This window comes from Prionailurus viverrinus, chromosome C2 (assembly GCF_022837055.1).
Source record: "Prionailurus viverrinus isolate Anna chromosome C2, UM_Priviv_1.0, whole genome shotgun sequence".
Lineage (NCBI taxonomy): Eukaryota > Metazoa > Chordata > Mammalia > Carnivora > Felidae > Prionailurus > Prionailurus viverrinus.
In genome coordinates this window covers 25,857,200-25,882,058 of record NC_062569.1, presented here as the reverse complement: position 1 = coordinate 25,882,058, position 24,859 = coordinate 25,857,200, and the positions used below count along the sequence as shown (strand labels likewise).

General features: G+C 36.0%; 1 protein-coding gene across 10 annotated transcripts in view; it reads right to left on the bottom strand.

Annotated features, from left to right (window-relative positions):
* ANKRD28 (ankyrin repeat domain 28) overlaps nt 1-24,859 on the bottom strand; it is a 200,723-nt gene that overhangs the window by 12,800 nt on the left and 163,064 nt on the right. For all 10 annotated transcript variants that reach the window (XM_047876241.1, XM_047876249.1, XM_047876243.1 and 7 more), the window contains 10 exons: nt 22,931-23,071; nt 16,519-16,630; nt 15,228-15,254; nt 14,738-14,812; nt 11,227-11,428; nt 7,576-7,663; nt 7,227-7,344; nt 6,441-6,660; nt 567-654; nt 395-478 (listed from right to left, as the gene is read on the bottom strand). In XM_047876241.1, coding sequence (XP_047732197.1) covers nt 395-478; nt 567-654; nt 6,441-6,660; nt 7,227-7,344; nt 7,576-7,663; nt 11,227-11,428; nt 14,738-14,812; nt 15,228-15,254; nt 16,519-16,630; nt 22,931-23,071 — 1,155 coding nt within the window. The remainder of the gene's footprint in view (nt 1-394; nt 479-566; nt 655-6,440; nt 6,661-7,226; nt 7,345-7,575; nt 7,664-11,226; nt 11,429-14,737; nt 14,813-15,227; nt 15,255-16,518; nt 16,631-22,930; nt 23,072-24,859) is intronic.

The window sequence follows — 24,859 nt, the reverse complement described above, 5'->3', positions numbered from 1 at the left end:
CTGTTAAAAAAATTACATCATTAAAGAAATAAAGGAAATAAATCCTGACCCAGTATTGCCACCCATTGCAACCACTGGACTTTCCTTCAGTCTTTATTCCTATTTAGAAAGCTGCTAACTTTATTAACGATAACCTCTGGGTAATAAACATACCTTTAAAAAAAGGGAAATCTTTATATTTTAAAGTTTTAGAGAGGAAGACTGGCTAAAAATCATAATAAAAATAAGAAAGTCTTTTATAATGAGAACATAGTTAAGATTTTATAATTAATACTTGCAAATATAAAAATCAGCTTTTAGTTAATAAAGGGTTCTCTACAAATTCTTCCACACTAGTAGTTAAAATTTTTTCCTTTTGCAAATCAAACTATTTCCTACACAATGGAGTTCCTACCTTCCTTTTGAATCTGTGGCGCTCACGATGCTGGCACCTAATGTATCGATTAACATTTCAGCAGCACCTTCGTTGTCATTTATCCTGTGTAAGATAGCACAGTGGTCACTCACAGCGATGGTGCACTTCGTAAATAGTTAAGAACAAATGTGATTCATCTGCCTTTACTTACACGGCACAATGCAAAGGACTGAAAGCATTTCCCTCCATTTTCTGGAAAACTTCCTGTTCTAAAAGGAGTTCTACACATGTCTCATGACCTAAATAAGTAAATGAGAATTGGATATTAAAATCCAAAAAAGATACTGAAGTGCCCACATATACACCCACACATTCCTAACACAGATAAGAAAAAACTTTACATGGATTTAAAATAACCAGAGTTCGGGGCGCCTGGGTGGCGCAGTCGGTTAAACGTCCGACTTCAGCCAGGTCACGATCTCGCGGTCTGTGAGTTCGAGCCCCGCGTCGGGCTCTGGGCTGATGGCTCAGAGCCTGGAGCCTGTTTCAGATTCTGTGTCTCCCTCTCTCTCTGCCCCTCCCCCGTTCATGCTCTGTCTCTCTCTGTCCCAAAAATAAATAAATGTTGAAAAAAAAATTAAAATAACCAGAGTTCAATGAATATGTTAAACATCACATTTCTAGGAGTTTGAAATCCAAAGCACAACCTCAAGACCTGAAATTCAGAAGCTTCTTATAATTTTATAGCAGTTTATTAACTGCTATAAGCAGTAATAAACTGACTCAACAAATGTTTGTTTTATGGGGAAAAAAATTAGTCTCTATCTTTTTCATAGTAACTAGTTCCAGTCATTTTTAAAGTCATATTTCTATAGCATAATAGAACTTTAAAATTAACATATTTATACAGCATAATTAACTTCAAAATTTAAATATTTTCTGATTTTACTAATGAGCTAATGATAAAATCTCAAATACTACAGAAGTGTCTGGAGGGAAAAGTACATGCCCCTATCCCTACCCCCAACTCCAATTCCACTTTCTAGACTGTAACTACTATTATCTTAACAGTTCCAGAAAATTTCTAGGCATATACAACTACATGCACATAAACATGCACTTCTTTTTAAAACTTTTATGTAAATTTTTAATTCTGCAACTTGTTTTTCACTTAATAAATTGTATACATCCTTCCAAAGTAGCATATAAAGAAATTGTATTCTTCAATGTTTGGAAAAACTTCCACAGTATTAAAGTCTATCATAAATGATCTAATTTCTAATTATGTATTTTGACTAGCAAGTTTGTTTTTGTTATAGTACCAACAATACTGTAAATGAAACATTCCAGTACTTAAAAAAAAAAAAAAAAAAAAAACAACGCAAGTAATTTTGTAGGACAATTTCCTAGAAATGATATTGCTGGGCTGAAGGACAAGTATATGGATTACTGCTAGATTTCAGGCTCACACTTTTTAATAGCAACTTTGAAGACAAGGAAAAACCTAAACCTCAGATTTTCTTTACCCAATTTTCAAAGCAGGGTTTTAGTTTTAAAATACCCCAACTGCTGTACTAATTGCTGCCAATGAAAGGTTGCATCCTTTTTTATTTTAAAAAAATATTTATTTTTTTTATTAAAAAATTTTTTTTAATATTTATTTATTTTTGAGAGAAAGAGACAGAGCATGAGGGGGAGAGGGACAGAGAGAGGGAGACACAGAATCCAAAGCAGGCTCCAGGCTCTGAGATGTCAGCACAGAGCCTGACACAGGGCTCAAACTCACGAACCGTGAGATCATGACCTGAGCTGAAGGCAGACGCTCAACCAACTGAGCCACCCAGGCGCCCCAAAATATTTTTTTTATTTTTAAGTAATCTCTACATCCAATGTGGGGCTCGAACTCACAACCCCAAGATCAAGAGTTGCATGCTCTACCGACTGAGCCAGTCAGGCACCCAAGATCTTCCTTTATCTTATTACTGTTTTTACCAGGAAAAGTATGTTTTAGGAAATCTGTAGTTGTTCCATCTTCTGTCAGTTCTTTTCTCTAATCCAGGGATTCCCAACTGGAGCAATTTTGCCTTTCAGGAAACATTTAATCATGTCTAGAGACATTTTTGCTCACCACAACTGAGGATGGGGTAAAGGAGTGCATACAGTGGGAAAGAGGCTACGGATGCTGCTAATCAACACCTTCAATCCACATGTTAGTCCCTCACAACAAAGAGTTATCTGGCCCACAATGCCAATAATGCTGAGGTTGAGAAGGCTTTTATTTAATTTTAATTTTATTTAATTTAAATGTTTTACTTATTTTGAGAGAGAAAGAGAGAGAGAGAGAGAGAGAGAGAGCGAGCGAGCATGGGAGGGGCAGAGAGGAGGAGACAGAGAATCCCAAGCAGGCTCTCCACTGTCAGCCCAGAGCCTGACCTGGGGCTCAAACCCATGAATCGTGAGATCATGACCTGAGTTGAAACCAAGAGTGGGACACTTAACCCACTGAGCCACCCATAGGTGTCCCTATGTTTATTTTTGAGAGTGAGAGAGGGAGCATGAGTGGGGGAGGGGCAGAGAGTGAAGAAGAGAGAGAATCCCAAGCAGCAGTGCCTGCCACTGGGGGGGGGGGGATGTGTGTTGGTGGGGGAGGGATCATAGGGGGCTCAGTATCAGGAACTGTGAGATTCTGACCTGAGTCGAAATCAAGAGTCAGATGCTTAACTGACTGAGCCACCCAGGCACCCAGAGAAGCCTTGCTTTCATTCTCTCCAAATGTCAACTCATTACCAAGAAGTAGCCATGGAAATTTGTCCATTATAGATTTAAGGGTTTCCTATTTTCCTAGATAGCAGTTCTCAAGGTGTGGGTCTGGGGAACCTTGGGGTACCACTGATAACCAGTGTTCTGAACTAGCCTGTAAAGAAATTTGCCACTCTTCTAACTAAAATTCTTTTTTGTTTTGAAAAGAGGTTATTTTTTATAAAAATGTTATTTTATATTATAAAATGTTTTTATAATGTGATTTATATTATAAATGTTTTTTATAAAATGTTATTTATATTAACATTTGATGGATTACTTTAATTAATAAATATTCTTAAATTTCTGTTCTCATTTCCAATATAGTAAATATTAATAGCTCTAACTCCCAGGTCCTGAGACTGAAAGGTTTGAGAATCACTATCTGAGCAGATTGCATACTGCAAAGACAGAGTTCTGGGCTATGGATTATCTCCAGCAATCATATCAAGGTGAAAACTCATCACTTTGTGTCCTTGTTTATGGAAGGATGAGAAAACTGGTCTCTTTATGTTTCAGAGGGATATTCTGAGGATACATAGAGCTTCACAAAAATTTATAAATTTTTAAAAGCAACAAAGGGATAATATAAATACCCTTAAGAGTGTCCTGTGACTGAATGACTACATAAACTGGAAATCTCAAACTCTAAAACTTAGCATGTATAACCAATTCTTTTGTAATACTTTGTCATCATTCCATTTTAATTTTTAGATAAAGGTTGTTTTCTGGTCTACTGGAGTGCATCCAGTTTTGTTTTCAGCTATACAATAATTACTAGCGGAAGTAAAACCATTTTATATATTCTACTCTCAGAACACCAAACTATAAAATAGGCTTTTGGCTATAAATATGGTATTAATTTTAGACTGTCTGTATGGTCTCTTATTGCATATAGCCAATACACATCTAATTCATTCCAGCTCAATTCAGAATTATCACAATTTTGCTACAGTCTGGAAATTAGACACATCTGTTATGATCCTTAAATGGCAACCAGGCATGAAGCTCATGCAAAATTTTGTCTATTTTGTCTCTTGTACACAACATGTTTAGAGTCTAAATTCAGCAGTAATACAGCAGGAACTCACTTTAGGGAAACCATGTTCTTCATAAAGATCTGATAAGAAATGTACTAGACAGCAACTCTCCAAAGGATAGTTACAGCAGTGTATTCACACTAAATACTCTGCCTGAGGACAGATAGCTTACTGTGTGATTTTTCCAATGGTTAATTCTGATATGTTTAAAAAAAAAAATCAAGCAATAAAAGTCTGCTTCAAAACACTTTCATTTCTTAAATAAAATTCACATCCATAAGGTGTATCCCTACTATATTAGATGGTTTTGGTTTTCCTCTACTTGCGAAGATGTCAAGTTACATCATAAAAACAAATCAAATTCCAATGGCAAAATACAGTATCTTTTTTGACTCTGGACTTCAGCCTGAATATTTGGCCACTTCACTCTACTCATTAAATACCAACTTTACTGAGTTAAAAGGGAAAAAGAGAATCTAAAATCCCAAAGGTTTTAATCTTCAACAAAACTGTTCTGGCTAGGGATCTGAGGCAGTAAAAATGAAACTGACTAAACTAAGCTTGTGAATTAGTAATACATTCAACTATTCAAGTTTTGATGGTACCATCAGTACCCAGAGATGATGGATGCCCAACAGCAATCACAGAACAATCCTTAAGAAGAGATCAAAACTTTCTCACAGCAAAAGATTAGAACTCTCAATTCTGGCACAAGGATTAATATGAGCATTCAAATACTGCATCTATAAAATACTTATGAAAACATTTAAACTATAATTTTGCAAGATTCAGGTTTCTCTTCTTTTACCATAACTCAATAACATTATTTGTCAAAATGGCTCCAGTAGGGGGTGCCTGGGTGGCTCAGTAGGTTAAACATCTGACTCTTGGTTTCAGCTCAGGTCATAATCTCACAGTTTGTGAGTTTGAGCCCCACATCAGGCTCTGCACTGACAGTGCAGAGCCTGCTTGGGATTCATTCATTCTCTCTCTCTCTCTCTCTCTCTCTCTCTCTCTCTCTCTCCCTCCCTCCTTCCCTCCCTCCCTATCTCCCCTGCTTGTTCTTTATCTCTCTCAAAATAAGTTAAAAACAAAACAAAAACAAACAAAAACAAAAACCTTAAAATGGCTCCAATGAAGAACCATGAAGCAGCACAGTACAGAAAGAGAGAAACCTAAACTCTCTCATAAAGTAGACAGCTGAATTTTAGAACAGATACTATACTTAACTTTTTTAAGCACGTCAACATTTATATCAAGAGGCAATTTATATTTTCTTAACATTTTGAGGGAAAGTTGTTATGATTACGAACTAGTTTTTTCTAGGTATGCTCCTCACAACTAATAGTAATCTGAATGCTGCAATGAAATTCAAAACAAATAAAAATCTTCATATCCCTGGCTAAGCCCAAAGCCCAAAATTTGACAGAACTGATGTCTGGAATGTATGTCATGTATCTTAGCATTTTATAACATGATCAAATCTGTGGCCCTACACAAGGCAAAAATCATTCTCTCTCAACACGCCTCATTACTTATTTTAGTGATATTTCATAAGCCAAACTCCATTTTGAACATTTATACCTTAAACATAGCTCTATACTTCTCTGAGTGAAGTGAGCTTACCTATAAAAGGAGTATTTGGCTGTGAGCCTCTAGGAAGCTAAAAGTATGTGTGTTCTAACTATGCAGCAAAGTTAACAATAGAAGTTTCTGAAGTTTCTACTTCTGTGATCTGCTAGAATTTTATTCCCTTAAAATGTTGAGCATACATGTTACTATTGCCATAAGGATCTTATCTCGCAATATGCTCTGAAAACATGCACAGATTTCGGTTCAGAATGTGATACAGTTTCATTTTCTCCACCTTTTTTTGCCTAACACAAGTGCACTTAGAAAGTAAAAGAACATAATCAAACTACAAGCATACTATACAAAAGACATCACACATGTTATAAAAGTATGTTAAAAATGCAAAATACCTGTTGAAGCAAAGATTTAGAAAAAATTCAGACTTAATGAAAGCTTATCTCAAAAGATCTTTGACAAACTAATGTCTTGGCTTTAGCATGACAAGGGATAGGAGTAAGCTAGAACTATATAGTAGATGATGTCTATGCTTCCTACCGATCTTACACTTTGCCTTACAAATATTCATGAATATCAGAGTGCTATATACTAGAGTTTCTTGTCTCTACTTGGTGCATTAATGGTACTTAATGTAGATTTGCATGTGTATACTTAACCATTGTAGCAAGCCCAATGAAGTGCTGTATATCCATGATTGTCTGCTATGGCTGGATTTGCATCCACAGATGCTGCTGACTGCAAAAGGGCTCCAAGAACACCAATGTGTCCACAGGCAGCTGATAAGTGTATAGGTGTCCGGCCCCTGCTATCTCGAAATAAGCACTTAGCACCATGTTGAAGTAATGCATCTACACATTCTTCATGGCCTGTAACTGCCTGAAAGAAAAATTATTTGCAGGTAGTTGAATATGTCATCTTGGGTAACATGCCAATTTTTGCTAATTAAAAACTTTTGAAGTCCGTATTTCCCATATTCTACCATCAATCAAAGCATTTATCATTTTTTGAGTAATTCAATATTTTTATTGAAATTTGCCTAAAAGTTTATCTAAAGCATTAACTTTGTCAAAATACACATATTACAAAAAACAGGAACAAAGGAACTTATAAATCAGTGAAAACAAAGTAAAAAGGTGAAAGGTTCAAAGGTGAAAAAGACAAAAATGTGTAAGAAAATAGTTGTGATGAGAAAAAGTAAAATTGACATTAATTCTACTTAGGTCTTAGGTTTTTAAAATTTTGTTCCAACATTATTGTTTCCTGGATTAAGTTGTGTTTTACAGCTGTTTAAAATTCGCACTCAAAAACTATAATACTAAAAGAAAGAGTAAAGACTATCTGGGAGAAATTTAATGAAGAAGAATAAACATAGCCTAGTTCAGTTTTAGGCAAAAGGAGATCCTAAGAAATTTTTGAAAGGCAATGGGAATATTTTTGCTTACCCCTCTATGCAATGCTGTCCTTCCCCATTTATCTTTGGCATCTACATTTGCTCCTTTGTTCAGCAGTGAGTAAACACAGTCCGTGTGCCCGTTGAGAACAGACAGCATCAGAGGTGTCCTGAGCAACAAGAGTAATAATAGGTTCAGCATTACAACTTAAGACTACTCCATGAAAAACAAACTCCTGTTTTCTAAATATGCCTTTTTGTGATACAACTTCTAAAGTATACTTAAAGTGAGAAAACTGTATTTGTTGTTACTCAGTTACATAGTATGACAGACTTTTAGGGTTACAAGTATGAAGATTAACACACATCTTGAAAATAATTTAAAAATTATTAAAACTTACTGTCCATTTCCATCTTGAATGTCGACTGCATTCTGTGGTTCTGCATTTCCTATTAGTAGCCGTAAGCACTCTGAATGACCATTTGTTGCTGTAAAGTGGTATTTTAAAATTTCAGTAATTACAATGATAAAATAGAAAATTTCTATCATAGAGCACATTTTCTGGATATAACTGTGGGATAGTTTCATTGAATTTAATAGTCTAAGAGAAAAATATATAGATACAAAGTTTTATATTGCCTCTGTTGGTGAAACTGACTACAGGTATCAATTCCTCATGGTTAATTATGGCCATAGCCATCCCTCACCATCTGCCCTGGTATTATAACGCTCGTTTTATCTGGTTTTGGTGGTGGCAATGTGGTCAAGGGAATGCCTTCAGCCAAGGGATGAAACCATGATTAGATCAAGTCCATCACAACTCTGTTCTCTGCCAATGACAGCTTCCAAGATAAGTGCTGATCCAGTTCTGACCACTGAGATGCTAAGTCTGAAGGCTTCTGGGAAATATTTTTATCCCTGATAATGACAAGTCCTCCTCCTTTTCCTGATTTCAGAGGTGATACCGTAAAGAAGCAGTAGCCATTCTGTGCCATGACTGCAAAGGCAAGAGAATAATAGAGAGTTCTGATACCACTGCTGAATCAGTCAATCCTGGAACTGACTCTACCTCTGAACATTTTATGTAAGAGGTTAAAACTTTGTCACTTATGCCACCTTTTAGTTGGGTACTATGAGAATTCCAACTGATACATATACAATAAAAGAAAAAATGATCTCTCTAAAGAATGCATTTATATGTCCAAACACATAAAATGGGCAATGGTATAAAGCAGAAATAACCAAAAGAAAATAATAAGCTTTTAAGGTAAATTAAATCCTCTGCAAAATTCAGGTCCTTCCCATAATATCATAAAATCTGAAGTTGAAAGAAATATGTAAGTCACGTAATGATGCAAAAAGGAATATCTGTCACTATTCTTCCTAATTAAAAGATGACAATATTTTTTAATGTTTATTTTTGAGAGAGCAAGCGCACGCGCGCGGGCGCTGGAGTGTAGGAGGGGAAGAGAGAAAGGGAGACAGAATCCAAAGCAGGCTCCAGGCTCTGAGCTGTCAACACAGAGCCTTACATGGGGCTCAAACTCACAGACCACGAAATCATGACCTGAGTCAAAGTCAGATGTTTAAAACAACTGAGCCATCCAAGCGCCTCGAAATGACAAATTAGTGAAAGCAAGCTAGGGGCCTAATATTCTACAGTAACTTCTAACAGCTATATTAAATTCTAATAGCGATTAAGATTTGTGGTAACAACACCACTCCACATCTGTATGCCACACTCAGCCAGCAACTCTCATAGTAATCAATAACAGCTGTCACTGAAGCATCCCACCTGGGGATATGTCGAGGAAATTGTTTGACCCACCATTTCTTTATTTTTTTTAACTGCTATTTATTTATTTATTTGAGAGAGAATAGAATAGAATAGAATAGAATAGAATAGAATAGAATAGAATAGAATAGAATCTTAAGCAAGCTCCATGCTCAGCTCAGAACCCAATTCGGAGCTCGATCCCACAACCCTGGGATCATCACCTGAGCTGAAATCAAGAGTTGGATGCTCAACCAACTGAGCCACCCAGGTGTCCCAGCCCACCGTTTCTTTAAGTGACTCACTTGCACTCAGTACACAGCAGCTACTGAGGAGTTTTTGTGTTTTCTAAGTTCAATATCTAAAATATCAAGCATAGTACCACTGGAGAAAACTGGCTCACTTTCAGAAAAAAAATAAAAGATCACAGTGTTCTCTTCATGACTTATGAGTACAGTACTCCCTAGCAATCTCCTAATTTGAAAGACATGTGTAGAACCAAAGCTTGTGTTTACTGAATAGGTTGGCACCAACAGTAAACTGCAGCTGTTTCACTGGATAGAATTTATAGACTATATGACATTGGTTAGCTACTTCTGAGGGACTGGCTAGTGTCTTGGTTCAATATTTATCTATAAAGAGTGCAAACCACTCCATAAAAGCTTTAAATCAGCTCTTCAAATGATCTGTGCTTACGGCATAATTTTTCAAGTTGCAGAATGATATATAACTTCATTCTTTTTCAGAATAAGATAACAGAAAGTGGCAGCATTTTGACTTAATTCTTACCATATAACAATACACACACATTTATAGGCATTTTATTCCACTTAAAAATTTTTTGTTTTTGAGTCCTGCTTAAATATCTAACAGTTTCTGAAAGGCTGCTCTGGAGCAACAGAGGGTGTTACCTACCTACCTAGTCTTCAAAAAGGCAAGTTTCCTAAAGGACTAGAAGTAAAGTTCAAAACCCATATTAAAATGTGGTTCTTAAAAATCACTCTACAAAAACAGACTAAGTGAAATGTATCTCATCACATAAAGAAGAAAATAGTAAGGTTTTAAGGTAAATTAAATCCTCTGCAAAATTCAGTAGTGGGGGTAAAAAAAAAATACGTGGCTAGGATTCCTTCCAGTGGACCAGTCTTATTTGTTTTATTCTTTTAAGTCTATTTATTTTGAGAGAGAGAGACAGAGAGAGAGTAAGAGAGAGGGAGAATGTGAGAGAGCACAAGCAGGGGAGGGGCAGAAAGAGAAAGAGAGAGAGAAAGAGAAAGAGAAAGAGAAAGAGAAAGAGAGAGAATCCCAAGCAGGTTCTGTGCTGTCAGTGTAAAGCCTGAGGCAGGACTTGATCTTAGGACTGTGAGATCATGACCTGAGCTGAAATCAAGAGTCAGACACTTAACCCACTGAGCCACCCAGGCACCTCCTACCCTTTTTTAAGTTAGTTTTATTTATTTATATATTTATGTATTTAGTTTTTAATTTTTTAAATGCTTTTATTTTTCAAAGAGAAAGAGAAAGAGAGAGAGAGAGAGAGAGAGAGAGAGAGAGAGAGAGAGAGAGGAGAAGGGGTAGAGAGAGGGGGACAGAGGATCTGACACAGGCTCCGCACTGTCAGTAGAGAGCCCAATGCGGGGCTCGAACTCATGAACCCTGAGATCATGATCTGAGCTCAAGTTGGACGTTTAACCTACTGAGCCACCCAGACACCCCTAGTCTTAGTTATTTAAAATGAATACTGACTTGTAGTAATTCCTGTGGAGAGTCAGGAATCTGTATCTGCTAGAGATACACAGCTACCAAGTCCTCACAATGACATGGTTACACAATTTTGCATTCTGACACATTTGCAACATCACAAAATCACACCATGGAGTAGATCTTACATAAAGTAGGTGCTCTATAACTCCTCTGTGAATGCACGTTAAATGTAGTACTCTGGTACAATAAGTCAAAATTGTCAACCGTTAAATGAAAGCACATACTAATCCAAAATAATTTCCATCAAAAAGAAGTAAAAAATATTGTATTGTTTTGTTGATAAAGTACTTCAGAAGTTAGACTATTACATAAATCCAACTTCTAAGGTAGACAATGATTTTTTAAAGCAATTATAATCTTGCTGTTGGCTTTTCCCTGAGAGAAAAATCATTCGACCTTTCAAAGTCAAGATTATTAAAATAATTACCAGGAGTATAACATACGAAAAATTGAAAAAGAAAAGAATATTAGATAGAAAGTGGTAAATAAAATCATGCGTAATATTTGACATACCTGCTGCATGTATAGGTGTTCTCTTCAAAACGTAATCTTTTACTAAAATGGAGGCTCCCTGATTAATGAGTACATCCACACATTCAACATGGCCCTTAAAGGCTGCAAGATCTAAGGGTGTTCTTCCACTACTGTTTCTCACATCAAGATCTAACAAAGACTGTACCAACACTTCCAGTGCTTGGTGGTGACCATGATAGGCCTAGGAATAAATAAAAATATAAATTAAAAAAAATACATATTTAAACTGACTTCTCAGATGTCTTTGAAAACAAAGGAAGTAAACTTGTCTTCACATTATTATTATATTTGAGATAATCCAAAACTTGCATTATTGAGAATCCAGAAAACTTAACTGTAAGTATTTCTAATAACCAAATAGTACAACGTTAGAGTATATGTTAGAGAACAGGTATACTGCAGAAAATAAATGTTCAAATGACAGGTGATTTTATCACTAGTATACAACTTTCTGATTCATAGCATTCAATGAAAGTGTAACACAGATCCAATTAAAACTTTCATCCTAAGTCTGTAATTCCAAAGCCTGTGTTCTTTTTTTCTTCTTTTAAAAGTTTTTTTTTTTTAATGTTTATTTATTTTTGAGAAAGAGACAGAGCATAAGCGGGGGAGGAGGGGCAGAGACAGAGGGAGACAGACACAGAATCCAAAGCAGGTTCCAGGCTCTGAGCTGTCAACACAGAGCCTGACGCAGGGCTCAAACTCACGAACTGTGAGATCATGACCTGAGCTGAAGTCGCACGCTTAACTGACTGAGTCACCCAGGCACCCCTCAAAGCCTGTGTTCTTAATCACAGTTCAGTGCTCCACTTAACTCCCTGATAAAATTTGACTATACTTAAATTATAGAGATGGCCAGTAACTGAAGTTAATACTTAAGTCTTCTGATTTCTCAAATTAAAGTAACTATCCTTACCTCATAACATGCTATATCTAAAAAAATAAACATTTGTTTTAGCACAAAAACAGACAGACTAAATCTGGCTTGAGTAACTGCCATGTGCCAAGTTCTGTCTTAGCTGTACAAAGAGAACACGAAAATTTTTAAAGATTTGTCAGAATGAAGTCCTCTTCTTTATCACAGTTGAGGAAGAAGCTTTCCAGGTAATTCATTTCAAAAACCAACATATCAACTGAACATCTATTACTCTCGTTGGACTAGATGCTGAGCAAGACCTAAAGCAATTAACAAGACCCAGTTCTGGCACAAAAGGAATGCTGTCTCTAGTTCACTCATATTACCACTTTGTAGCTAAAGGACTTTTACAAGTCATTTCTGACACCATTCAGACCTACAGCTTAGCAGTTTGTTATCACAGGTGAACTTTTCACTGGGAACTGAAAAATGTAAAATTGTACCATACTTGAGCTAAATCTGAAAACATCCACTTAGCCAGAAATGGGCCCCACACTGCAGCAAAGGGCTGTAAAGTTATTTCTTGCAGAAAATGTCGGAAAGTACCAGAAAGAGGTAAAGTTGCTCTGGGCCTTACTGGTCTCTTTGATGTTTCTCACTACCTACAGAGTTTCTTGACCACTTTGAAGATTAAAGTAACTGGAGATTATGGAACTCTACCGTCCTAGGATCACATCTAATCTTGTTCTGTAATAACCTGGTCAATGAGATGATGCTATTAACAGAAAGAAATGTGAGGGATACAGCATACGTATAAGACACTAGGAGTGTATAACAAGAAGAGACACAATAAGGATGACAAGAAGCCATGACGAGTTGCCAGACAGCCTCCCGTCAGGATGTCCTTGTATAGGACTGAGACAACGAATTTGTACACACAGTATGTGCAAAGATAAGAACCAAGACCAGTTTCCTTAAGCCTCAAGCTGGTGTGTTTTCACAGCACTAAGGTGTCTTGGATGGGGTGAGTTTGGAAGGGTAAAAAAGCACTTCGAGTCATTTCTGAAAACCTCCTAGGAACAGATATATAATGTGAAAGTGGTGACATAATCACAGTTCACTGAGCCTAATTTACTAAATTTTAACAAAATTGGTTCCATTTCAGCTTAAAACCACTATTTAGCATAGCCATGTTCATATTTTGCACCACTATTCATAATAGCCATGGAGTAAAAACCTAGCAACCCCCCCCCCACCCCAAAACAAAAAACCTATAGTTTCTGAGGTAATGTATTCATAAACTTGGCAAAATGCTTAGTGTGGCACCTAGTAGATGCTCAGGAAGGGACAGTGCTAGTGTAAGAATGGTGGTGATGGAGCAGGAAGAACTGCCTTGCCATCTGCTCAGACTGCATCTCTCGCCACCAACAGTAAAATGGCTGTTTTCCTCCACGCTGGCTTTGCCCTTTCACAGGACTTATTTACTGGGCACGTCTGGGAGAGTACATAGTATTTCCAAAGATCCACAGGGCAAGGAAGCAAGAAGCTGCAGCATGCCTCCCTAGTTATTTAGGAAATGGCACGAAGTACTAGTGGGGAAAAGGGCAAGAAAATTCAATGAACGTGTGTTGGTGTTACGAAATACGCAAGGAGAGTATTATAAAAAATAATAGCATATATAAGAAGAAACAATTAAATGGACCACTGAACTTGTAGTGATCCATTAACTTAAGTATACACCCTCCTTATAAGCATTTTACTATATTTAAAACCAGAAGTCTCCCAAAAAGCCGGTGACTATATCGGAGTCTCCTGACTCTTAGTCTCTTTCTCACCCCCAGCAACTGTTAATGTGCTCTGTTCCAAAAATAGACTCTTCTTGTAGCACAAAAAGAACTAGACTGGGCCCTACTTGAAATTTCCTAAAGTAATTCATTCCCATATTTGATTTAAAGAATTGTTACACTTCGCTAACCTTCTCCTCTTAGGGACTAATCATTAAGAGGAAAAATTCAGAGGTTTCTTTTTTTTATAAGTTTATTTATTTTTGAGGGGGGGGGCACAGAGAGGGAGACAGAGAATCCCAAGCAGGCTCTGCACTGTCATCATGGAGCCAGACACAGTGCTCAATCTCATGAACTGCGAGACAACGACCTGAGCCAAAACCAAGAGTGGACACTTAACTGACTGAACCACCCAGGTGCCCCAAATCCTATAGCATGAGTAACTGAAGGACCAGTGAGCACACACTTAGTGCTCCAAGATCAAAAAGTAAGCAAAAAGTTGTAGAAATACCACAGAAAATACAGTTCTGTTTAGCAAGTTAGAAGCCATTCCTTTAGGGCAGTGTTTTTTTAAATTCACATCACAGGTATATTCTCTCCCTTAGAGTAGGCCTTTGGGGGAAATCCAAAGACCACAATTTTTTTTTTTTTTTTAATAAAACAAAACATAACAAAGTGCACTCAAGAAGTCTCTGAATTTAAAAAAAATTCTTAAGTTTTAATTTCATGATCATCATACATGGACCATCATACATGGGTACTAGTTTACCCATGTAAACTAGTCAAACAAACATATATGAGGTATTTTCAGTAAACCAGCCATCAAGTTGGCTGTGAAGGTAGTACTCACAGCCAAATGTAAAGGGCTTATTGTCGCTCTATTGTCTGAATCACTCAGCATGTCTGTCCCCGAGGTTTCCATTAACTGGGAAGGAAAAGCATTTGAAATGTCAGAAATGGTACTTTTGGATATATTCTAGCAGTTATTCCTGCTCCCTCTCCCCCAAGTTTAAATCAATTTTAGAGTAAAAATTGACACTTGAACCCATTATATTTTAAAATCTTAGTCCATTATATTATGAAAAACTCCACTCAGCAACCTTACACAATAGATCATCATGCATGTGTGGCACAGAATAAGAACTCTGAGGGAGGGCTATAAACTAGCTTGAGGGAAATGCTATTTACTCACCATCAAGTAAGAACCCCCTTCCCATCCCCTGCACATATGATTTCTGTCACTATGTTTGTTCTTAGGAATGTGTCAAACAGGCTTCAGCTCTAGTGAGAGCAAAGAAATAATACTCTGAATAGTAAAGGGGATATTGATTATTACTTACAACATCTAAAGGAGTTTCGCTTGCAATCTGAAATAAAATTTAAAATAAGAATATTTAGCTTAGGAAGTATTCATATATATTAGAGATAAATGTTAACTACAGGTCTATTTATACAAGGCTTCTGTTAAATTCTATTCTTTTTTGTAAAATTTTTTTTTCAATGTTTTTTATTTATTTTTGGGACACAGAGAGACAGAGCATGAACGGGGGAGGGGCAGAGAGAGAGGGAGGCACAGAGTCGGAAACAGGCTCCAGGTTTCGAGCCATCAGCCCAGAGCCTGACGTGGGGCTCGAACTCACGGAACGCGAGATCATGACCTGGCTGAAGTCGGACGCTTAACCGACTGCACCACCCAGGCGCCCCTGTTAAATTCTATTCTGAACTTGTGCTTCCTTTGTCTCCCAAGATTGAGTCTTTTAAATAAACAAGTGTATAACAGACCACAATCTACATTCATGGGTCTAAGATATTAGTCTACAAGATACATAGTAACCTAAGAAAATACCTGTTATTTCTGATAGCACGTTTTAAGTGCTATATTGAATATGTCAACCTGCTTTTTCAATCTTTAATACTCACTCTCTTTGAGGGGAAGCGAAGTTTAATACAATTTATAAGGTAAATCTAAATAAAGAAACCTTTAACTTGAAGCATTTGTTACACACTTCAGAATCTTTTAACTTGTCTTTGATTTGGCAAAATGGGAGTGAATGGTGCATATACTCAAGGATGAGACCATAACTGAAATAAAAAGTTCCTTTGCAGTATTGTCTCCCCTACCAGGAGAGGCTGTAAAAAGAACGGGCTTTTCAGAACTCTAAATATGTGGGAAAAAAGGCCTCCTCTCACAGAAGACATGGTTACAGTTCTTTAGAAATTTCTAGAAAACATTTATTTAAAGGAAGAGAAATGCTACACCAATGTGATGTGGTAATATAAGGGAAGGACATAAGTAGCCCTCTCCAGAGATCTAATTTTCTCCTTTCTTTCCTTTTTTTTTTTTTTTAAATATGAAACTTATTGCCAAATTGGTTTCCATACAACACCCAGTGCTCATCCCAACAGGTGCCCTCCTCAATGCCCATCACCCACTTTCCCCTTCTCTCCTTTCTTTTTGAAAGGGAAAAGGGAATGCGAGATACTGAGGCAAGTATGAATTTAAGAGGTATATAGGTTCTAAAAATATTAAAAAGTGATAGAGTTTGTATCTTGATTCATTTATTCTCATTTTCATATGTTATTAGAATATAAAATCACATTAGTCCTTCCACAAGAATTCAGGGATCTTACCAGCTGAAGACATAGACGGTGACCATAAGCAGCTGAATAATGAACTGCATTGTATCCTTGCTTGTCACGGATCCCTGGATTTGCATCATTTCTTAATAAGTATTCCAGGCACCTATATATAGTAATGACACATTCAAAATTGTAAATCTTGCATTTTACCAAGGATTAAAACAGCCTGCAACTAAAAACTATTTTTTTACAATTACAATTTCTTACAATTCTTTTCTTGAGTAATGTAAAAATCATAAATATATCTACACGACATAAATTTGTCTTTAAATGACATTGACTGTAACTATCGTAAGAACACAAGCAAAATGTTCATAAGAATGAAGAAAATTCATTCAGAGTGAGTATCTCCAGAGTCTGTCAATAAGCTCAGTGTACCTGCGGGCTGTCTTTTACACAGTCACTATGTATGGCACCACCTATTCCACTCAAACAATATCTGACAGGATTAAACTTAGTGGTGGTGAACATCCAATGTTGGCAATATTACTGCTGACGTATCTGGAACACACAGTGAGTGTAAGATCTCATTAGGAAGCTGAAGAAAGGATATAAAAAAAAAATCTCAGGAAAACAAGGTCAGATTTCAATGATCTCGAATCAGAGGACTGAGAAGGGTGTTCTCAGTAGAAAGTGGTATGGTGGTAACAAGAAAGACCTTCCCATGGTAGATTTACTTCGTTTCTGTGCGATTAAAACATGAGAAAAATAATTTTAAAAGGCATCATATGGTTCATGACTTGTTACAATTTTATTACGTGTTATTGTTACTGCAGCAACAAAGAGCACTGAATTAGAAATTAAAAGATCTGTCCATAGAACTTGTTATATACTAGTGATCTTGAGCAAATCAAATAGAAATTTCAACTTTATGGTGAAATGGCCTCTGTTTATTCATTTGACAGATGGGGGGGAGGGCAGAAATCCAACTAAGGAAGCTAAACTCCATTCAGGCTCAAATTCCCAGTTCATAATTATTCATTGATAATTTGTCTAATATTGCAATACTGACTGCAATATTAACTAAATATTAATACAACTACTGGGGGACAATTTATAGTCAAATATTCCTTGTTAAAAATTGAAGTTTCCTTAAGGAGTGCACTTGTCATGATGAACAATGGGTAATGTATGGAATAGTTTAATCACTAAATTGTACACCTGAAATTAATTTAACACTGTATGTTAAATATACACACACACAAAAAAAAACTATGAAAAAATTCGAGTTTCCAAAAGCATACTGAAGTTACACAAAAACAAAACTCTAAAGCAATGTAATTGGTCTTTCAGTAACTATATCATACATACACAAAACTATCATCTATCTCTTATCTATCTATATTATCTATTATCTACCCAGGCTATTCTTTTCAATGCCAACCCTTATTTCTTCAATACTGAATTGCTTAAAATCCTTTCAGTCCCCTAGGAATTACTTGCAGAATCTATATTTATTATACTATCCTCAATGGTAGCAAATGTCTATGCTTTTAAGTGGGATTTTTATAATTATGTACAGCTAAAATTATTAGTCAAACATGGTGAACTGGGTATCACTGTGATTAAAACAAACAAACAAACTCAATCTGACTCTAAGGTAAGAAGACTGGTATTTTTTGGTGTTCATAAATTAGCTCTGAGGAGCCTGTACAAATTGTTCTAGGCAGGGCATAAACTGTATCCAGTTTTCCTAGGTATCCAACTCAGAGGTCAATGCTCACTGGAATGCATAAAAGATCTGCAGGGCTGGAGGACAGTCTCACTGCTTTGCAGGCACAAACATTTCACACAAGGGCATATCTATCTTTAATCAAGTTCTCTAGGTGAGAGAGAGAGAGAGAGAGAGAGAGAGAGAGAGCGAGAGAGCAGAAATAGTTTTCCCGAGACCTGAGTACCAGGAAGATTCTATCCGTGGAACAAACTATTTTAAGATAACTTGCTGATATATGAGTACTGAAAAAAAGATTTATTTAAGGAAGGCAAAACAAGTAGGAAAGTTCATGTTTACTTTCTGAAGTAGGAAAGCACATCTCAAGGCATTATCCATAGTGACTAGTCCAAATATACAGCATTAGTGCAGTGTTGGTGGTATAGTGGTGAGCGTAGCTGCCTTCCAAGCAGTGAATGGTTTCAAATAATTTAAGTGTTATAGATGCAGTAGGTAGTTCTTATCATATTATTTATTATTTTTTACATTCACATTATTCAGATAATTGGTCTCCTGTAACAAAACAAAGGCTAACAGTTGATTCAAAATGATAAAATTCCTTCTACTGGCATGCCTTTTAGATTTTGCTAAGCAATATAAAATTTCTTAACTACTTTGTGAGATGAGCATTACCTTTAACAACTGGAAAAATTACTGTGGCTCACGAAATCAAATCATTTGTTCCAAATCTTTTGGCTAGCATATGGCAAAGCAAGGACTAGACCTTAGGTTTTCTTTTTATCCAGTGCTCCTTTCATGCTACCGAATGCCTTAGCACAGGAATTAATGAATTAGAGTGATACTTTAACCTGGGTGCTTACAAAATACTGAACCACAAATTATGTGATCTCGAATATCTGGACTTCACATTTAATTTGCAAATAAAATGGAGGGGAGAAAGTCTAATTTTTCTTTTTCTGAAATTGTAAATTAGCACACACACTGATTTTATACAAGTCAAAAAAATTAAGATGAATATTCTCTTTAATCTCTCTTTCCCCTAACATAAGCTGTATGCAAAACCTGGAGCAATATTCATGGTGAAACAGCTAAGTAATAAACTGCTCTTACTGTTACATATTTTGTTTCCTTCATTTAATATGTTAGACAAATTAAGTATCATTCCAGTTAAGCACATAATTTAAACCAGAGTACATTTCGAACTCTTCCCCTACCACCCATGAGTCCCATGGCTGGTCAGAGCTCTTGGTAAGACCCACTCAGCCCAGGGCAGGGAATGTGGCATTGTTCCCAGAGGCCCTCCTTCCTCTATTTTCTCCCATTATGGTGTATAATAGTGTCTGTTCTTATCAAAGAAGAAAAAAGAAAAAGATATCAAGCATAGTTTAAAAAATACAGCTATTCTTTACCGGAAGATTAGAGATACTGTTCTATGCATTCAGATATCCTACACCTTATTTGGCCATTTGAGTTAGGTCAGACTATTTCCCCCATTTCACAGACAAAATGGGTAGAGAGATGTGAAGTAACTTGCCCCGAGTCTCACAACAGGTAGCAGAGCCACTATCAAACCCAATGTTGTCTTACATACATTTTCAAAATGAGTTACACAAGCCTGCTGAATATAAAGTCATGTACAAAAGCTAAATGTATTTTCTCTGTACCACAACAAAAGGAAATTTAAAGATAGGTTTATTTTGGCAATAAAAGTATTAAGTACTTGGGAAGAAATCTAAGGATTATAAAGCTTCTACACAAAGAACTGTATGATGCCATTTATATAAAGTTCAAAACAATGATATTAGAAGTCAAAATATACCATTTTTGTGAAAAATGCCAACTATCACCTTAGAAGTGGATCTCAGTGAAATATATATACTCATAAAAACATTTATATACAATTACATGAACACAGAAAAGGCTAAGGAAAGGCACATACCAAGGCTTTAACTTTGATTAGACTATGATGGACATGAAATGATCTACGTACACACACAGAAATATTCAGGTTAATAGTGGTTATCTCAGGAGAACAGGCATGAAGAGGATTTCTTCTTTATGTATAATCAGAAACCACCCCCCCCAATCTTTTCCTTCTCTTATACATACCACATGGGTATGGAGGAGATCCTTAACCATCTTGCTCAAAGACAGCCCTATTTCTCTTCAACTGGCAAAGAGAATTTTATTTATTAATATTTAGTACATTAAATTAATATTTAGTACATGTTTCTTGTGACAGCAACTATGTATTTGAGTCATGACTGTCTATAAAGAATGCAGACACTAGGACAATGGGGGTGACTAAAAGAATGAGTAGAATGAGTCAAGAAAGATTTTACATATTTTTCTAATATTTATTGAAACTGAAGACAGAGGGACATTAAGGCAGAGGAGAGTTATAAATACTTATATCGCTCTTGGATAGCAGAAAACCAATGTCAGGTATCAAAAATTCCAAAATATAAATAACTTTCCCTGGGGGTGCTGATAGGAAATTAGTAAGTCATCATCAAAAAACCAAAGCAACAGACACATATTACTGAATAATAGTAATATGAAACTATGGGATTTTGTGTTTTCTTTTAGAAAATATTTCGTACTTGCTTTGCCAGAATTATATATGAAATCATGCCAGATTCTCTTATTATTCGACCTATACCTGGGAATTAAATGAGCACAACTTAGAAAAATAAATCTTTAATGCTACTATTTAAGCCTCCAAAACAATCACTTATTGAAAGGATGCCTCTGGTATCCTAAAATGGTTACTGTGGCTTATAGCTTCCACAAAGTTCTCAGGGAACAAATCACTGAGTCAATAAATGATGGCATTAAACAGGATCTCTGGGATTCTGATTCTTTAAGGAAACAGAGGCTCTAAGAAACAGTGCTAGATTCTTTTATACCCATGATCTCAGTTTTCCCCACAATTCTAAGAAGTACGTTTCTTTCTAATCTTACAGATGAAGATTTTGCTTGGCAATTACTTGCTCAGGCTCAAAGAGGTATAATATAGAAACTCCAAGATTTAGACTGGGTCTTTTGGACCCCAAAGCTCATGTTCTTTCTATACATTAGGCTGCTTGGTGTAGACACTGAGAATTAAACGTTTAAGCAATAAATATTAGTAGCTATGGCTCTAAACCATTGATATGACATGAGAAAACTAATGACTTAATTCACTTTAGTAGTAGTACACCTCTAAAGAAAAAGTACATTGGCTTAAAATAAAACCACAAATCCTGAACAGTATGGGCTGAACACTGTTGCTCTTTTGATTTTTGTGCAAGAATTAACATTTAATGTAATTTTCTAAGGGCAGGAGAACTTTGGGTAATCTCAATGTGCATGTGTGTGTGTTTATGTGTGTGACCTCTCAGTGGAATTTATGTAGATTCTGCTGAGCAACACCCAATAACCAGTCTGTGGGAGCAGTGGTAAAGGATTATTGGTAGTGATATAGTCATTTTAGGCATAACCTATTTCAAGAAAATCTATAAATTGAATCCTGAAAGTACAAAATTTATAAGTCAGAGGATGATCTATTTTATCCAAATTTACCAAAATACTTTCTTATTTACAAAGTCTTTACCATAGATTTTCTTTCTTTGAAGAGCCACTACCTAAAAACATAGTCAAATAATTTAACTTCTCCCAAAATCTATCTGTACCTAACTATTCTGGGTATATATGAAATTGTACAAAGCGATATACTGTTGTAAACAAAAAGTACATTTTACTAGTGCTTTCAAGATTAGAGTTTTAGCTATAAACCAACATAACAAAGTGCTACTGATAGAAATGGCTTTGATATCAGTTATAAAATTTATAACAAATTAACATTTGTGAATAATACCATCAAATTATGCTTTTTATTTTGAGGGTAAAAAGCAAATAGTAAAAACCAAAGAAATAGTTCTATGTTAAATAAAACTTCCTTGACATATATTTTATAAAATCCTTCACTAAGAATCACTATTTTTTCTTAAGGTTATTTTTGCTCTTAACTGACCCAGACACATGGAGAATACCACAGACTGAAGATCACGGTCTCCAAGGAGGTTATGTTTTTCCAAGAAGGCAATATATATAAGGTACTATAAATAGTTCTGATCAACTTTAGCTGAACATTAATTATAAAAATAATTTACACATCTCTCAATCCTTTGTTCTTATTCAGTCATTCTTGGCCAATATTTAGTTAGCCTATTATCTCATTTACTTATTTAAGTAATATTTAGCAACAACTGCATGTCAGATTCTGCGTTTGGTTACTCCCTTATTGGATACCAATTTATAAGGGTCTCTTACAAATATAAAATCTCAACCTCTGACGGATACTGGTATTCCAATCTCTGCCCCATCTTCTGTTGGCATTGTCCATCTCTCTTCTCTTTCCCTTTCCCTACGATAAACTCAAGGCTGCTGCCTCTGAGAAGTCAGAGGGAAAAAACACAGAGGTGATATTAAGATGTGCTTTTGGCAGAGAGGACGACAAGAGGCCTTTATCTTTCTTCTACCAGACCAGTCAATAAAGCAGGTTGCTGAGTAGAAATAGGTAGTAAACTATGATTTAGGAATAATTATGAAACCAATTTATTTCCTGAACCAGAGACTAAAAAAAAGTACAAAAAGAAAATATAAAATTGCATAAAAAACCAACAGCCATCCACATGGAAGATGCTGGTTTATAGAAACAATCCTTCATTCTCACCACATGATACTTACTTGCCATCTGTGTCTGATGTAGCTGCATAGTGCAGGGGTGTGCATCCTCTTTCATCAAGGTCATTCACACTTGCTCCTGATCCCACAAGAGCAAACAGGCACTGGTAATTGCAGTTGGCAGCAGCATAGTGAAGTGGAGATCTTTTGTGCCCAAGTTAATATCAGAAAAATAAAAGCCAGGGACATATACCAGTAAACAAGAGCTTACTCTTACTTGACCCAGTTACAAATAATGTATTTACAGTGAGCCTGAGATTGATTTCTGCCATATACTAAGTCTTTTGGAGGGCTGGACAGAAAGCCAGTAGAAGAAAGTAAGATGGCAGAGAACCTCTTAAGAATAGGGAATAAAACAGAAACACAGTTAAATTATTTCATGGTCCCCACAGTAACAATTCTAGTCTTTTGAGTATATCACAGACACCTTCAAATTCTGCTCAAAAACTTCAAAACTTTCATTTTAACAAGGCTTTTCTTATACTAATAAAATGTTTTCCAGTACAGAGGTAGAAGAAACTTCTACTCCTGTCTCAGTAGAAGAATAAAGAGAAATATAGAAGCATTTAAAAGAAAGCCCAGTTGTAAAGTATACAGTAAAGGTGCACAGTAATAACAGGATTCTTAAGCAAAAAATGCACATTGTTCACTATTCAGAAGAGTTAGAGTACTGTTTTTAATTTCTAAAGAATGAATATTTATTTGTAGCCATTTTCATCTCAGTTACTGAAATGCAACAGAATGTTACTAAAGTTAGGAGTCCCTAGTCTTTGGATTACAACTCTATGATGATCCCATGACTTTTCACTTAAAAAAAAAAAAAAAAAAAAAAAAAGGAGGGGGAGGAGGAGGAAAAAAAAACACAAAGTGAAGGTAAATACAGTCCAGAGTCTTCATGGTATAATTTCTTCTAAAACATTTACTGAGTGAGATGACAGTAAAACATTATTTTACTTTATTGGAGATAACAATATACTGTAGTAATAGCATTTTAAGAAATACAGTTAACCCTGAATTACTTTCAAGCTTCTAAACTCAGAATATGCTTCCGAGGCCCTCTGCATCTGTAGTAAAAAACTCTTCAAGTACTACAAATTAACTAATACAAGATGGATTACAGTACAATTATAAAAGCAAATTGGCTGTAAAAATATTGCATTGCAAAGCCAAAGTGATTTTTGATTTTGCAGGTCATTAGTTCTTTCTATTAGTAAGCCTATGAGAGCAGTCTATTCCTCAAAGTAATTATGGAGTCAAGTAGTTTTTTTTCTTCTTCTGTGCATTTCTGATTCCCTACCATACATAATTCTGTTTACTTCTGTACTGGCCCATCACATGCACTGACCTACATCCACACATTTCCTTCTGACACACACTCTTTCTTGTCATGTACTTTGATATAATTCTCAAGACACACAACCTTTTTTGCACTGCCACTTTTATTTTTTAAAGTAGGCTTCATGCCCAGCACAGAGCCCCACATGGGGCTCGAACTCACAACCCTGAGATCAAGATCTGAACTGTGAGATTAAGAGTTGGATACTTAACTGGCTGAGCCACCCAGGCACCCCTCCACTTCTGTTTTTTAAACCAATGTGAACTGCCTTCCATCATTTCCTGTATGGCTTTAGCACATGCTGTATCAACTCCTACTCTAAATAACTTCGCAGGTCGTGGTGGATATAAGTACTGCTACCATAAATGCTAGTCACAAAGAGGCCTGGGGCTACACAGTGAGAATAAGGATTAGCTAAAAAGACTACAAAGAGACTGTCACTTCACAGGTGCTTTCCTACCAGTCATATGAAGGGGTATGTGTGGATGTGTTGTTATGTGTGTATGTTTACACGGGAGAACAAAAATTTCATATATATTTATAACCTATTTCCCCATAGGGGAAATGACAATGAAATGACTTATGGGGAAGGAGAA